Source organism: Rosa rugosa, chromosome 1 (genome assembly GCF_958449725.1).
Source record: "Rosa rugosa chromosome 1, drRosRugo1.1, whole genome shotgun sequence".
Classification (NCBI taxonomy): Eukaryota; Viridiplantae; Streptophyta; class Magnoliopsida; order Rosales; family Rosaceae; genus Rosa; species Rosa rugosa.
In genome coordinates this window covers 53407166-53424109 of record NC_084820.1, presented here as the reverse complement: position 1 = coordinate 53424109, position 16944 = coordinate 53407166, and the positions used below count along the sequence as shown (strand labels likewise).

The 16944-nt window shown below is 41.4% G+C and overlaps 2 protein-coding genes and 1 non-coding gene across 3 annotated transcripts; 2 read left to right on the top strand and 1 right to left on the bottom strand.

Annotated features, from left to right (window-relative positions):
* The first annotated feature begins 519 nt into the window (after window positions 1-519).
* Window positions 520-3045, top strand: LOC133741105 (eukaryotic initiation factor 4A-10-like). Its single transcript, XM_062169048.1, has 4 exons — window positions 520-1252; window positions 1372-1478; window positions 1616-2046; window positions 2126-3045. Exons 1-4 carry the CDS (start codon window positions 1185-1187, stop codon window positions 2759-2761), a joined length of 1242 nt encoding a protein of 413 aa, XP_062025032.1. The 5' UTR covers window positions 520-1184; the 3' UTR covers window positions 2762-3045.
* LOC133727565 (small nucleolar RNA snoR98) lies at window positions 966-1068 on the top strand. The gene has a single exon (XR_009855248.1). It is a non-coding gene; the product is annotated as a small nucleolar RNA snoR98 (small nucleolar RNA).
* A 163-nt stretch (window positions 3046-3208) lies between the features above and the next one.
* On the bottom strand, window positions 3209-3688 carry LOC133724316 (eukaryotic initiation factor 4A-6-like). Its single transcript, XM_062151007.1, has one exon. The coding sequence runs from the start codon at window positions 3686-3688 to the stop codon at window positions 3209-3211; it is 480 nt and encodes a 159-aa protein (XP_062006991.1).
* Between the last annotated feature and the right edge of the window lie 13256 nt (window positions 3689-16944).

Genomic DNA, 16944 nt, shown 5'->3' with positions numbered 1-16944 from the left:
GAAAGGTTTTCATTTTGTTGCCTATGGTTGAATGGGGTTATATAAGTTTGGAAGTGTAAACATTAGGCAAATGGTATCACACTATTCCCTCTCTGGGCTTTAAAAACTAGCTCAACAAGTCTTTCTTTTCTGATTATAACACCATGCCCTTTTTGGGCTTTTCACATTCGCTTCCAGAGGTTGTGCCATGCTTAAATGAAAGCTTGTACTGAGTAGTCTCTTTCTGCTTGGTTAAAAATCCGAACGCATCTTACCTCCAAGTCTCCAAGACATCCACTTCACTTGGAGTATGCCATATGGCATATGCATCTGTCGAAATTGAATATGCATGGTAACTGACCTCGTTCTCGCGAGAGAGAGAGAGATATAAAATTTTTATTTATTTATAATTAGTTACATATAGTGGGTGGGGTTTCTAACCGACTCCAGAAAGATCAATAAGGGCGGTTCACAACTCCTTTTAGGATTCGTTGGCTCTCCTATAAATACGACATGCAGCCCTAATACGCAATAATAATAATACAGAGACTTCGAGAAAAAAAGTACTGCGTTCATCTTTTATTCTATTTCAGAATCTCTAGCTGCACTTTTTCACAAACTGTTTTTGAGTACTCATGATCTATGCAACCTTTCTCTTTCTTCCTTTTTCTCGGCACAAAATCATGTTTGTTTGGGGTTTATCTCAATCACTTGCAACACAAGTCATGTTTATTTAGGGTTTTGCTTAATCACTGTACTGGATTTTCTGAACTTGGGGGTCGTAATTAGTCGATTTTCTGACTGCTATGTAATTCCAAATTCTAGGGCTGCTCATTGTTAGATAAAGACTTGTTTTATTTGTTGCCTTATGTCAAATTTTTTGGTGGATATGGAAGTGCTAGCTTCAGCCTTGTTGCGATTATTGGGGGGAGTAGGCAAATTGGTGTCTGTTTGCTTTTGGGTTCAATCCCTTTATATAGCAGATGGAAATCTGGCCTTTATAAATTTCTTCCCCTGAAAGAAAAACAGAAGTTAATGCTTGTACTCCTTCTCCGTTTGGTTAACAAGTTTGGCTATTCTGTGACAATTTTATCTGCTTAAGGCTGAATGTGTAGTACCCCAAACATTATGTAGTGTCTTAAAGATGGTAATTTGTTTTTGGGTATTGATTTGAGTCAATTACTCGTTGTCTGTTACTTGCAGATATGACAGGTGTTGCTAGTGGAAGTTCACAATTTGATGCTCATCAATATGATGCTAAGATGAATCAGTTGTAAGTTCCTAATGATGCTATATGTTTTATCATCAATTGTGTGCTGCTGTTGTGCGAAGATAATTAGTAATTACAGATTTTTATGATTTGGTCTCACCTTTGATGTCGATGTGTTGCAGACTTTCAACTGATGGACAAGAATTCTTCACCTCATTCGATGAGGTTTATGAGAGTTTCGACTCTATGGGATTGCAAGAAAATCTCCTTAGAGGCCTTTATGCATATGGTATGTATAGCAAGCTGGTTCATAATGAAGTTTAATGTATCCCAGTAGAATACGTACAGTTTTATCAAAGGTTTTTCTTTTTAGTTAATTCTTGTATCTTGTGTATAATATTGCTTTTTTTTTTTTTGGGGGGGAAGGTTTTGAGAAGCCTTCTGCGATTCAGCAGAGGGGCATTGTTCCTTTCTGCAGAGGTCTTGATGTGATTCAACAGGCTCAATCCGGAACCGGGAAAACAGCAACTTTCTGCTCTGGAATTTTGCAAAACATTGATTATGATCTCTACCAATGCCAGGCTTTGGCTTTGGTACCAACCAGGGAGTTGGCACGACAGATCGAGAAGGTTATGCGAGCACTTGGTGACTATCTTCGCGTGAAGGTTCATGCTTGCGTTGGTGGGACAAGTGTTCGTGAGGATCAACGAATTCTTCAAGCTGGTGTCCATGTTGTTATTGGAACTCCGGGGCGTGTTCTTGACATGTTGAAGAGGCAATATCTTAGGTCAGATTGCATTAAGATGTTTGTATTGGATGAAGCTGATGAAATGCTTTCTCTTGGTTTCAAGGATCAGGTTCGTTTTTTATTTTGCTTAGAACATTTGGAGTTAAGGCTTTGATTCCAAGTCCTAACATTTTTGTTTTGGTTATCAGATCTATGATATTTTCCAGCAGCTGCCATCGAATATTCAGGTGGGGGTGTTTTCTGCTACTATGCCATCTGAAGCCCTTGAACTCACAAAGAAGTTTATGAACAAACCTGTGAGGATCTTAGTAAAGCGGGATGAGCTCACTCTTGAGGGTATCAAACAATTTTATGTCAATGTTGATAAGGAACAATGGAAGTTCGACACACTGTTTGATCTCTACGAGACCTTAACCATCACCCAATGTGTCATCTTTGTCAACACAAGGCGCAATGTGGACTGGCTTACTGACAAGATGCGCAGCCGTGATCACACCGTCTCTGCTATCCATGGTGAAATGGAACAGAACACTCGTGATATCATTATGCGTGAATTCAGATCCGGCTCTTCTCGTGTTCTAATAACCACTGATCTCATGGCTCGCGGTATTGATGTGCAGCAAGTATCTCTTGTGATAAATTATGATTTGCCAACTCAACCAGAAAATTACCTTCATCGTATAGGACGAAGTGGAAGATTTGGAAGAAAAGGTGTGGCGATCAACTTTGTGACATCAGACAGCGAGAGAATGCTGCATGACATTAAAAACTTTTACCAAGTTGTCATTGAGGAGCTGCCGGACAGATTTGGTGATCTCCTCTGAGGAGCTGATATTGTTTGGAGGAATATTTTCTTATAGGAGCAATATGTAGTGTTTCCTGGTGGCATGCTATAGGTTTTTTGTTGTACCTTTTATTTTATGTTTTTGGATAGACTATATAGCCCCAATGATATTTTGATCAAAGGGACCAATCTATTGGGGTAGCTCATGCCCAATTTTGTATTACATATGTAGTGCCTTTTTTTGGGACCTGCTGTAGGCTACAGATTGTTTCAGTTATAATTTTCTATTGTAAACTCTAAACTTTGTCTGGACTCATTGGTTCGCCAACGCGTTACCGGATTATTTGGGAACTATTCTTTTTTCTGAAAAATGGATTGGAGGATGTAAAAACACAAAGCAAAAATATGAGAACCAACTTTTAACATACAAAGTCAGAAAACAATTCAAACGGAAAGAAGCTAAGAGTTAAAATGATCTCATCAGAATTTAGCTGGTGGAAAATGGCAGCTCCCTGATGTCCATATTACAAACCCTCTCGATATCGTGCAGCACTCTCTTCTCATCCCTGGTCACAAAGTTAATGGCAACACCTGTTCTTCCGAACGTTTCAATCCGTCTGTATTGTTCTGGTTGAGTAGGCAAATCATAATTTATGGCTAGAGATACTTGCTCCGCATTGTTATTAGAAGCCATCATAGCGGTACCGGTGATCAGAACAGGGCAAGTGCCAGAATGGAACTCACGCATAATCCTGTCACGATTGAACTGGTCCATGTCGCCATGGATAGCAGAGACGATGTGTGCCTTGCTTCGCATCTTTTGAGTAAGCCATTCCGCTTTGAGCCTTGTATTAACAACGATGACACTCTGGGAAGTGATGCACAAGGTATCGTAGAGATCATAGAGTTTGTCAAACTTCCCTTCTTCCTTTTCAACGTTTACGCAATGTTGCATTACACCTTCCATTCCTGTAGAGTGTAGACAAACGGAATCCCATAAGTAACATTATAACTCCCCAAATTTGGCTTCCAATACTTATTTCATCCTTAGTCCAGAAGGCAGAAGCCATCGAGATTTGTCTTCATGGTGACGTGGTAAAGGCGTGGAGTGTAGAATCGTTGTAAATCTGTATGTAATTAGGATTTTATTTAATTAGAATATCCTGTAATTATGGAAAGATTGTTTCCTATTAGAGTTAGACTACTCCTTTGTATTTGTATATATATCCCCATTGTGGGATGAATAGATTTATCGAATTAACCCTGAATTGAAGTATTCTTTTCTACTTGGTGGAGCAGCTTCTCTGAGACATTCATCGAATGACAAAATACCCTAAATCAAAGTATTCTTTTCTACTTGGTATCAGAGCAGGTTCAATCCTTTGAACTTGCGCTGCATCCTTTGAATCCTGAACCCTGAATCCCGAAGAACACCACAAACCGCTGCGTACCACCACCGTTGAAATCAAACCATCCTGAATTTCAAACCACCATCACCCTACCTTTTTTTTCCAAAACATTCATATCCATCTTGAAACCCTTGAAAATCCAATCCTGCAAAAATCATGAATTCCTCAATGATGCAATCAGAGAAACAGGCTATGGGGCATTCGGTAACTACCGAATTTTCTGTTATGGCCCAACGCAAACAGGGTCCTCCTCCAGGCTTCTCAGGACCTTCTCCACACCGTCCTCTAGGTAAACCAAATCCATATGCAAACAAAAGGTGCATTATCTGTGGGGAATTAGGTCATAGCAAGGAGCGGTGCTATGAAGTGATTGGTTACCCTGATTGGTGGGACTTCACCAAGAAACCGCGAAAGAATCTGGGCAAGGCCGCTGTTGCTACTAAAGAGGAAGTTTACCTAGACAATGCCTCCGCTAATGTAGCACAGTCAGGTATGAAGGGTAAGGTTACTTTTAATAGTACATGGATAATTGATACAGGTGCATCTGACCATATGACCAATGACCCAAGTCTTGTGAAAAACCTTAGACGTTCCCCTCAAGACGTTGTCTCTACTGCTGATGGTACTCCAACTCCGGTCACCGGAGAAGGTTCTATTGCTTTATCTGATACCTTAACCCTTGAATCTGTCTTAGTTGTTCCATCACTAGCTTATAATCTCCTATCTGTTGGTCAAGTTATTTTAGCTCTTGCATGTATTGTGACCTTTTATCCGTCTTTCTGTGTGTTTCAGGACATTCTGACTCGACGGATTCTTGGTTATGGTGTTAGAAGGGGGAAATTATACTATCTGGATCTGACAGAGACTGGAAAGAAACAGAAGCATCTTTTGGGACAAGCTAATCAAATCAACGGGGTAGAGAATGCGAAGGAAGCTGTATGGTTATGGCATCGCCATTTAGGTCATCTATCCTTTCGTTATCTTAAGAAACTGCAACCTCAATTGTTTTCAGTTGTTAGTGATTTGGATTTCCACTGTGACATCTGTGAACTGGCCAAGAGTCACCGTATTTCATATTCACCAAGTCTTAATAAAAGTCCTGTTCCTTTTATGAAGATTCACTCCGATGTCTGGGGTCCTGCAAAAATTCCTTCTCTTTCTGGAGCTCGGTATTTTGTAACGTTTATTGATGATTGCACTCGCATGACATGGGTGTCATTACTGAAGAATAAGAGTGATGTATTTAGAATGTTTACCGAATTTCACAAAATGGTGGCAACTCAGTATCAACAATCCATCAGAGTGTTTCAGTCTGACAATGGTGGAGAGTTTGTGAATGGCCCTATGATTGAGTTTTGCCGGTCACATGGAATTCGTCATCAAACCTCCAATTCTTATACTCCTCAATAGAATGGTTTAGCAGAACGGAAGAACAGGCAGTTGATGGAAGTTGTTCGTGCTTCCTTGTTTGGCATGAATGTACCTCGGTCCTATTGGGGCGAAGCAGTGAAATCAGCAGCATATCTTATCAACCGTACTCCTTCACGGGTGATTGAGTTTCAGAATCCTCATCAGAAGCTTCATACACTTTTGACCATCCCTTCTATGCCTAATTTGAAGCCCCGGGTGTTTGGGTGCACAACTTATGTTCATATTCCCAAGCCTCAACGTAGCAAGCTTGACCCCCGTGCCCGTAAGTGTATATTTGTTGGTTATGCTGACTTCCAGAAGGGTTATCGATGTTATGATCCTCTTACTGACACTATACATATATCTCTTGATGTCTCATTCCGTGAATCTGAGCCATATTACTCAGGGGGAGCTTCTCAGTCTTCCCTTCAGGGGGAGAGAGGTTATGAAGGGAATCCTTGTTCTATTATTGATTTTGATGTCTTTGAAGACTTGGAAGATTTGGAGAAACGTTTGAAGGTAGAAATTCCGAAACAGAAAATGCAACTGCCGAACAGAGTGTTGTAAATTCCGAAACAGAAAATTCGACTGCCGAACAGAGTGTTGTAAATTCCGAAACAGAAAATGTGACTGCCGAACGGAGTGTTGTGAATTCCGAAACAAAGAATGCGACTGCCGAACAGAGTGTTGTGAATTCCGAAACAGAGAATGCAACTGCTAAAACTGCCGAACAGAGCGTTGTGAATTCCGAGACAGAAGAGACGACTTTTCTGGATAGTTTGAAACTAAATCAAGACGTATCCGAAGCTAACACACAAGATATTCCCCCTTCTGCCTCACCAACTGAAGATCCCAGTCAGAATGATCCACCTCAAGTACCCCTAAACTTTAATGAGTCTTCTGGGTTAGAAAGTGTCGAACCTAGGAAATCACAAAGGGTTACCAAGGGAATTCCTAAGAAACAATATGAACCAGATATTAAAGCCAAAGCTAAATACCCTATAGCTAATTTTATGTCTAACCATAGGATTTCTGGGTCACATGCACTTGTTGTTGATCAATTATCTACTGTATCTATTCCTAGTAACGTGCAGGATGCATTGACGAATCCAAAATGGACAAAGGCGATGAATGAAGAATTGGAAGCTCTTCAGAAAAATGCAACATGGGAGCTAGTACCTATGCCGGTTGGAAAGAAGACTGTAGGATGTCGTTGGGTATTTACTGTGAAGCTTAATGCAGATGGAACTATTAATAGATACAAAGCGAGGTTGGTTGCCAAAGGATATACACAACGCTATGTGATTGATTATGAGGAGACGTTTGCACCTGTGGCAAAGATTAATACTGTCCGGATTCTAATCTCACTTGCAGCAAACAAAGATTGGCCCTTGCACCAGTTTGATGTGAAGAATGCGTTTCTTAATGGGAATTTGGAGGAAGAAGTGTACATGGATATGCCCCCAGGTGTTAAGAATTACCCAAGTGATGTTGGCAAGGTGTGTAAATTGAAGAAGTCTTTGTATGGCCTAAAGCAGTCTCCAAGAGCTTGGTTTGGAAGATTTTCAAAGTCCATGAAAGCCTTTGGATATAGACAGAGCAATTCTGACCATACCTTGTTCATCAAGCGCAAGAATGGTAAGATTACAGCTCTTATTGTGTATGTTGATGACATGATTGTTACAGGGGATGATCCGAAGGAGATAAATGAATTGCAAAAGTATTTGTCAAAGGAGTTTGAAATGAAGGATCTGGGACAACTGAAGTATTTTTTGGGTATTGAAGTTGCAAGGTCTAAGAAGGGGATTTCACTTTCACAGAGGAAATATGTTCTTGATTTACTTGCTGAAACGGGGATGCTGGACTGCCGACCCATCGAGACACCCATTGAGATGAATCACGGACTTGCTATCTATCCTGATCAAGTTCCAACTGATAAAGGGAGGTATCAACGTCTTGTAGGAAGGTTGATTTATCTTTCACATACTAGACCTGATAATATTGCTTATGTTGTGAGTGTTGTTAGTCAATTTATGCATTGTCCTAGTGAAGAGCATATGGATGCAGTCTTTCGTATTTTGAGGTACTTGAAGAGGGCGCCAGGTAAAGGGTTACTGTTTCAGAAAAAAGATGAATTGGAAGTTGTTGGGTACACAGATGCAGATTGGGCTGGTGATAAAACGGACAGACGTTCTACATCTGGGTACTTCACTTTTGTTGGAGGGAACCTTGTCACTTGGCGTAGCAAAAAGCAAAAAGTCGTTGCCAGATCAAGTGCAGAAGCTGAGTTCCGAGGTATGGCACATGGAGTATGTGAAATATTGTGGATTCGTAATGTCTTGAAGGACCTGGGTTACAAGCTTAAAAAGCCTATGGATTTGCATTGTGATAATACAGCTGCCATTGAGATTGCACATAATCCAGTTCAGCATGATAGAACAAAGCATGTGGAGGTTGACCGTCATTTTATTAAAGAAAATCTTGACAGAAAGGTTATTCGCTTTCCATTTGTAAACTCAGAGGAGCAATTAGCTGATGCTCTTACTAAAGGAGTGTCCAGGAAGGTATTTGACAGCTCAGTTGACAAGTTGGGCATGATAGACATCTATGCACAAACTTGAGGGGGAGTGTAGAATCGCTGTAAATCTGTATGTAATTAGGATTTTATTTAATTAGAATATCCTGTAATTATGGAAAGATTGTTTCCTATTAGAGTTAGACTACTCCTTTGTATTTGTATATATATCCCCATTGTGGGATGAATAGATTTATCGAATTAACCCTGAATTGAAGTATTCTTTTCTACTTGGTGGAGCAGCTTCTCTGAGACATTCATCGAATGACAAAATACCACGACTCCACGAGACGATGCACTAGCTAGACATAGGAATAAAATAGAGGAACACTCACTAGACGAATTCACCAAATATTAACACATGCTTAAACTACTAGAATAAGCACGTTTAATACAGTTTACTTGTGATCAAGTAATGCTTACCTGAAAATCTTGTTGGATGCTATTAGCGGCAAAAATTTCCCTAATATTTTGAGACTTCAATTCTACCAAAGATCTACCTCTCAAAGCTATTTCTTGCGCTGCAAGTAATTAAGAAGAGGAGTGCTCTCCAAGTTGAGTAATGTTGAGAAGTAAATCAGTTTGTATCTTCTATATTAGGAATGTAGTGATCTGTTTGTATTAGTATTCAATTGCGAATATTCTGTACACCTTAATTGTAGGGATAGTTGCCTTGTAGAGAGAAACACTGCTTGTATATCAATTCAATCTTGAATGAATGAAATCTATTCTAGCCAAACTATCTTCTTTTCATGGTATCAGAGCAGGACGAAAATCCTGTCTCTACACACGCTGTGCTTTACGTTCTCGCCCAGTAATCTTCTCCAAATCCTCTCCTATCGCTGCCGCACCCTAGCCTCTCGTGCTGCAGAATTGTTTCACCCTTCACCATGTCTGGGGATGAAAAGACAGGAGGAAGCAAGAACGCTTCTCCCAAATCGGATCTTTCCAATCCTTTCTTCATTCACCATTCGGATCATCCGGGTTTGGTTTTGGTATCCAAAACGCTTAATGGAGATAACTACTCCACATGGCTGAGAGCCATGACCATAGCTCTCAATGCAAAGAACAAACTCGGCTTCGTCAATGGCACCATCAAACCCCCATCTGCAGACAAGTATCCAGATGATTATGCGACTTGGTCACGGTGCAATGATATGATTCACTCTTGGATCATTAATTCCGTAGATCCGGAAATCTCTGATAGTGTAATCTATTACACAACTGCTCGTGAAGTTTGGGAGGACCTTCGTGAGCGTTTCTCTCAAAGTAATGCTCCTCGCATCTTTGAGATCCAGCGAGAAATCGCTTATCATCGGCAGGAACAACTCTCTGTTTCAGCCTACTACACCAAATTGAAGAGTCTATGGGATGAATTGGCTTCATATACTGATGCCTCCTCATGTACCTGTGGTGCACAACATGACCGGCAGAAATTAATGCAGTTTTTGATGGGCTTGAATGAGTCCTACAGTGCTACTAGAGGCCAGATACTTTTGATGAATCCTCTTCCCACAGTTCGGCAAGCTTACGCAGGAATTTGTCAGGAAGAGAAGCAGAGGCAGCTTGGGAGTACACATGCATCTGATTCACATGGTGGAGCAGCCATGGCCGTGAGAAATAATAGGCCAAATAATTCTGGCCGACAAGGAAGGATGGAACACCGTCCGGATCAATCCTCAAATGGCTCACAAAGTGGACAACAATCTGATCAAGACAGGCGACGTATAGGCTCTTCCAGAGGACGTCCTGAATGCACCTATTGTGGAGATATGGGACATTTTGTGGAAACTTGTTACAAGTTGATTGGCTATCCACCAGGTCATCCAAAGAATAAATCCAACCGTCCCAAGCACAATAGAAGTCGTGGCCATTCTGCAAATCAGGTATCTGATGGACAAACCAAAGATGAAGAAAGGCTCTTGAACACTGCTCTCACCGAAACACAACTTCAGCAGCTTCTTAGCATCCTAAGTACCAAAGAAAAAGAAGGTGCTCAATCCCAAGCTAATTCAGCAGTTGCCAAGCCAGGTTTGTCTCAAATCTCCTCTCGTCGCTGGATCATTGATAGCGGCGCGACGGATCACATTGTTTCCTCTTCCAAATTCTTATGTGAAAAGAAAAGCTCTTCATTGGCACCGGTCTTATTACCAAGTGGACAAAAGGCACCAATTGTTGCCACAGGATCCTGTCCTCTAAATTCAGTTTATTATCTCAGAGATGTGCTTTGTGTTCCTACATTCAAAGTTGACTTAATGTCTGTAAGTCGCTTAACAAGAGGCTTAAATTGTTCGGTGACATTTTTCCCTTATTGGTGTGTTTTGCAGGATCTGGCTTCGAGGAGGACGATTGGTTTGGGTAAACAACGTGATGGCCTATACTATCTGGTGGCTTTGGCGACGGAGAAAGGATTAATCAACCCATCAACCATATCAAAAAACCAACGCCCTCACCAAACCAACTTCCTGCAACCTCACCACTTCCTCCACCGATCTCTGGCACCGACGTCTAGGCCATCTTTCATCTTCTCGCTTGAGTTTTATTGCCAAGCAGTTTCTTCATGTTTCCGTTAGTCCAAATAACGCTTGTCAAGTTTGTCCTTTGGCAAAGCAGAGTCGTTTACCTTTTGGTGTTAGTTCAATTTCGTCTGTAAAACCTTTTGACATTATTCATTGTGATATTTGGGGTCGTTATAAACACCCTTCACTTTCTGGTGCTCACTACTTTCTCACTATTGTTGATGATTACACTCGATTCACATGGGTGTTTTTGATGCGTCACAAAGATGAGACACAATCTCTCTTAAAACAATTTTCTGCCTTCGTCACTACTCAATTTTCTTCACAGATCAAAGCCTTTCGTAGTGATAATGGAGCTGAATTTCTTTCTCTCCAACCTTTCTTTAAAGAAAAAGGGATTGTCTTTCAGCACTCTTGCGTTTACACGCCTCAACAAAATGGGGTTGTGGAACGCAAGCATCGTCATATTTTACAAGTCGCACGAGCACTCAAGTTCCATGCACATCTTCCCTTTCAATTTTGGGGAGAATGTGTCCTCATTGCTGTGCACCTTATTAATCGTCTCCCTACACCTATTCTCTCCTTTCAAACTCCTTTTGAGAGTCTGTATCAACGCTCTCCTTCCTTCTCACACCTCCGTGTCTTCGGATGTCTAGCCTATGCCACAAACACTCATGTCCAACACAAGTTTTCTCCTCGTGCTATTCGGTGCGTCTTCATTGGTTACCCATTAGGTCAAAAGGCTTACAAATTGTACGACCTTTCCTCTCGTAAGGTATTCACGAGTCGTGATGTTGTCTTCCATGAATTTGTCTTCCCTTATGAACCTAGTTGTCCAGTTCCTAACCCCTCCTCCTCAGCTGGACCACTACCCTCTCCAATTGCCGAGCCATCTGATTCACCAGAACCAGACGATCGATCGCTCCATCCTGACGATCGATCGTTGTCTCCTCCAGAAGCACCTGCCCAAAACGATCGATCATCCCCTACCAGCGATCGATCGTTTCCACCTCCAGAACTTACTGCCCCTTCCAACGATCGATCGTCCCCTACCAGCGATCGATCGTTTCCACCTCCAGAAGCACCTGCCCAAAACGATCGATCGTCCCCTACCAGCGATCGATCGTTTCCACCTACCGAACTTACTGCCCCTTCCAACGATCGATCGTCCTCTACCGGCGATCGATCGTTTCCCACTCCCGACCCTCTTGCCCTTTCCAACGCCGGTCCTCCTTCACCTCCTCCACCTCCTCCTCTCCGTCGTTCTAGTCGCTCCACTGCTCCACCACTCAAACTACGGGATTATGTGTGCTCTCACATCACGTTGTCATCTCCGGATCAATCGTCTTCCTTGTTTCCTGGTCCAGCTAACGGTACCCGGTATCCCTTATCCAATTATGTTTCCTATGCTCGTTATGCACCTGGATACCGCTCCTTTGTTGCACAGATCAGTCACGTTGTTGAGCCTCGTACTTATGCCGAAGCCGCACCTCATCCTGAATGGCAAGACGCTATGCGTCATGAGCTTCAGGCTCTCCATTCTAATGGTACATGGTCCCTCACACCTCTTCCTGCCGGCAAGAAACCCATTGGTTGTCGTTGGGTGTATAAGATTAAGCACCGTTCTGATGGTTCTATTGAGCGTTATAAAGCTCGTTTGGTGGCTAAGGGCTTTACTCAGATGGAAGGGGTTGACTACCACGACACTTTTTCTCCCACTGCCAAAATTATCACCGTGCGTTGTCTTATTGCTTTGGCTACTGCTCGGCGTTGGTCCCTTTCTCAGCTTGATGTCAACAATGCCTTTTTACATGGCGATCTTCATGAGGAGATTTATATGACACCTCCTCCTGGTCTTCGGCGACAGGGGGAGGAACATCTCGTTTGTCGCCTTCACAAATCTCTATATGGTTTGAAACAAGCATCTCGGCAGTGGTTTGCCAAGTTCTCAGATGCTATACAGTCAGCCGGTTATGTTCAATCAAAAGCTGATTATTCGCTATTCACAAGACGACAAGGCAAGTCCTTTACTGTTCTTCTGATTTATGTTGATGACATCCTAATTACTGGTAATGATTCTGATAATATTGCTGCACTCAAGAACTTCCTACATAGTCAATTTCGTATTAAAGATCTGGGTGATTTGAAATATTTCCTTGGCATCGAAGTCTCTTCCTCAGCTCATGGGACTTTTATTTCACAACGCAAATATGCCTTGGAGATTATTAAAGATGCAGGATTGTTGGGTGCAGCTCCTGTTGATACTCCCATGGAGCATGGCCTAAAGTTGTCAAATACGAGTGATGTTCTTAAAGATCCATCTCGGTACAGGAGACTAGTTGGAAGGTTAATTTACCTTACTGTCTCAAGACCTGATATTACTTATCCAGTTCATGTTTTGAGCAGATTTATGCATGAGCCACGCAAATGTCATATGGAAAGCGCACTCCGTGTTGTGAGGTATCTTAAGGGTTCTCCAGGTCAAGGGTTGTTCTTTTCATCTAGTAATGACCTCAGGTTGCGTGCTTTTTGTGATTCAGATTGGGCAGGATGTCCACTAACTCGAAGATCAACCACAGGTTATTGTGTTTTTCTTGGATCTTCATTAATCTCATGGAGGTCAAAGAGACAGAAAACTGTGTCGCTTTCTTCAGCCGAAGCGGAGTATCGAGCAATGACAGGTGCGTGTTGTGAATTAACATGGCTTCGATATCTCCTTAAAGATTTAGGGGTATTGCATCAACACCCTGCCTTGTTGTATTGTGACAATAAGGCAGCACTGCACATTGCAGCCAATCCTGTTTTCCATGAAAGAACTCGACACATTGAAATGGACTGCCACTACATCAGAGATAAAATTCAAGATGGCACAGTTGCAACAAAGTTTGTGAGTTCTACACATCAGTTGGCTGATATTCTTACCAAAGCCTTGGGAAAGGAAACTTTCCTTCCTATGGTTCGCAAGTTGGGCGTTCGGGATATCCACTCTCCAACTTGAGGGGGAGTGTTGAGAAGTAAATCAGTTTGTATCTTCTATATTAGGAATGTAGTGATCTGTTTGTATTAGTATTCAATTGTGAATATTCTGTACACCTTAATTGTAGGGATAGTTACCTTGTAGAGAGAAACACTGCTTGTATATCAATTCAATCTTGAATGAATGAAATCTATTCTAGCCAAACTATCTTCTTTTCAAGTAATTACTGTAATTAGATTAAGTACAACTAGGAAACCGTACTCAAAGCCACACACAATTAAAAACTAGATTCTGGTGAGCTGGTTCTAACTCCCAAGCAGCTATCACACCGATATATGAATACATTGACACCGACGCATATGGTTGCATGGGAGGGGATTGACCCCAAACTTTAAGCTAGTTCTAAATCTCTCACCACAAAAATATAAAATTACACCCTTGAAGAGTAGTCTAAACAAATAATATTTGTGTTATTTAATCTTTTTCGGTTTGTTTTCTTCTTGCCAATAACATAAGTAGGATCTCTGCACATAGCTTTAAAACCCTAATTGCGAAAAAGAAAAATACAGAACCCAAACTCTAAAATCAAAACGCAAAAGGGCTTCGAGGCAAGAACAAGCAGCTAGGGTTCGTTAGACATCATATAAACTACACCTTCAAAATCTCTTTGTTTCTGTTCTCCATGCAATCGAAAGTCTTGCAAAGTTAGGCATCATTCATCAAGAAAAAACATGGCCTTCAAAGTCGAGGATATGGATCGAATATCCAAATTGACGAAATCCATTATGGAGAAAATCCTCTTTTGCTTGCCTGCAGAAGATGCAGTCCGCATGACCCCTTCTCTTCGACTACATGGAAAAGTCTCTGGGAATCGCTTCCAGAGTCTAAATATGACTTCGATTTGGACGTACCTCTGAGGGAATACTTTATTCTAGAGAACACTTGCAGTTTTAACTGCCTAGAAGAGCTCCATCTGTTTAATGTTGATTTGGGTGGATTAGCGGGGAATAAGTTCCTTCCTAGATGCCCTTCTTGAGACTTTGAATTCCACACTGTGACGGTCTTGAACTCTCTGGAGATTTTATCACCAAGCTCAAGAAGGTTACTTTCAGATCCAGTCAAGGCATGAGCATGCATAGTTAAAAGATTGAAGCAGCCAATCTTCAGACTTAAATATTCGAATCCATATAGCCAACTGAACCTTGGAAAAATTCGCTGGCAATAATCTTTAAGATTGTAAGAATGTGACGACATTACCAGCCACTTCATTGAGAAACTTTTATCTAAATTTCCCTTTCTTGAGTAGTTGAAGTTGAAGATTCAGCAGTACTAGGTGAATTATTTAGAGAAGTTGAAAGTAAAAATTTCTAGTGATCGACTAAGGAAATTAAAAATGACATTGGTTCATGGCATTGAGGTCAACCTAGAGACTCCCAAATCTTCTTTGTTACTCATGCAATGGTTACCAAATCCAATCTTAATTTGTTTTTGGCGAATGTTGTGAAGCAGCTAGCAAAACATAGTAGTTGTTCTTGATTATGTACCCTTCCGATTTGGTTATGATTTTCTGGTGCATGTTGATAATTGGTTTCTTAACCTGCGAGAAATTCCTCTAATGTTCAAGCAACACAAAGCATTAGCCCTACGGATACAGCCTCCTGCCAAAGTAAGTCCAAGGATTCACTTATCAGTTACTGTAATTTCATTTTCTCTTTTATATTCACGTGTCAAATTCAATACTTAATTGTGTTGTAGTGAAAATGAAATTGCAGGGAGAATTGTGTTGTATTATTGATAATAGGAGCCCTTTATATAGAGAGTTTACAGAGTACATGAAAGGTAATAGAATCCGAACATAACTAGGAAATCTAGAACCTTCTCCTATTACAACTCTACGACTAAAACCCTAGTTTGAAGAGGCACACATGATGTCGACTTCCTTCAACACTCCCCCTTGTGCCGCTCAAACTTGGTGATGACGCTTTGATCGTTGCCTCACTAAAAACCTTGCCAGGTAACAAAAAGCCTGTGGGACAAAAATAACCCTGGTCGAAGGACAAAAAGAGCACAACACGTCCTTCACTCTTCGAGATCGAACATGTAGACATCATACCTCACCCTGATGTTAATATCTCCCCCTGATTGCAACAATCATGGGAGTTTGGATAACTTTCTCAATCTGATGCTCTTCACATGTTTCTCGAAGGTGGATTTAGGTAACGACTTAGTAAATAAGTCCGCTACATTATCCTCGTATCGGATTTGATTCACTTCAATCTTTAGAAGTGCTTGTTGTTGCTGATTGTAAAAGAACTTAAGCGATATATACTTGGTATTGTCGCCCTTGATGAAACCTAACTTCATTTGCTCAATACAACCTGCATTATCTTCATAAATGCATGTAGGTTCATCTGTGGTAGACTTCAAACCACAAGTTCCTCGAATGTGCCTATATGCATTCTCGCACGGCTTCATGTAGAGCTATAATCTCTGCATGATTTGAGGAAGTAGCAACAAGGGTCTGCTTTGTAGACCTCCAAGATATCTCAGTACGTGCTTCCCATGGTAAAGACATAACCCGTTTGGGAGCGACATTTATGAGGGTCAGAGAGATACCCTACATCAGCAAAATCCATCAAAACATCATCATCGTTTTGATGTAAGGGAAGAGGATGGGTGGCCGGCGGCTTTGCCGATCACAGCGTCTTGGACGGTGCCACTTGGGCTAATGAGATCCGTTCTCATTCTTCCGTCATTCTTTTCTCTCTGCAGGGATAGAACAAGCCCATATCTATCGTACATTTTAAGTAACGAAAGATTGTCTTTATACCAGTCCAATGGCGTTGCGTTGGCGCAGAGCTACATCTAGCCAACAAGTTCATAACAAATGAGGTGTCCGGTCTTGTATTGTGTTAAGTACAATAACCGCCTATTGCACTTAGGTAAGACACTTCTACCAATTAACACATCTTCGTCATCATCTCTGGGACGAAACGTATCCCTCTTAGGGTCAAAACTACGAACGACCATGTGAGTGCATCTTTGACTTTATCAAAATGCAAAGCATTTATTGACACGGTATACAAGTTCTAATCTAGACAAAACCGTGTTCTCCCAAGGTCCTTCATCTCAAACTCGGATTTCAGGTGTTCAGCGGTTTCCCTTAACTCTCAAGGGTTCCAATTATGTTTATCAACATAAACCGTGACAATTGCAAATCCAGAACTTGTCATGAAAACACATGGGCATAGTTCATCATATCCCTTCCCAATCAAGTAGTCACTTAGTGAGGGTTTCACCCTCATTGCAAACGCGCTCCGTGGTCAAGAGCCA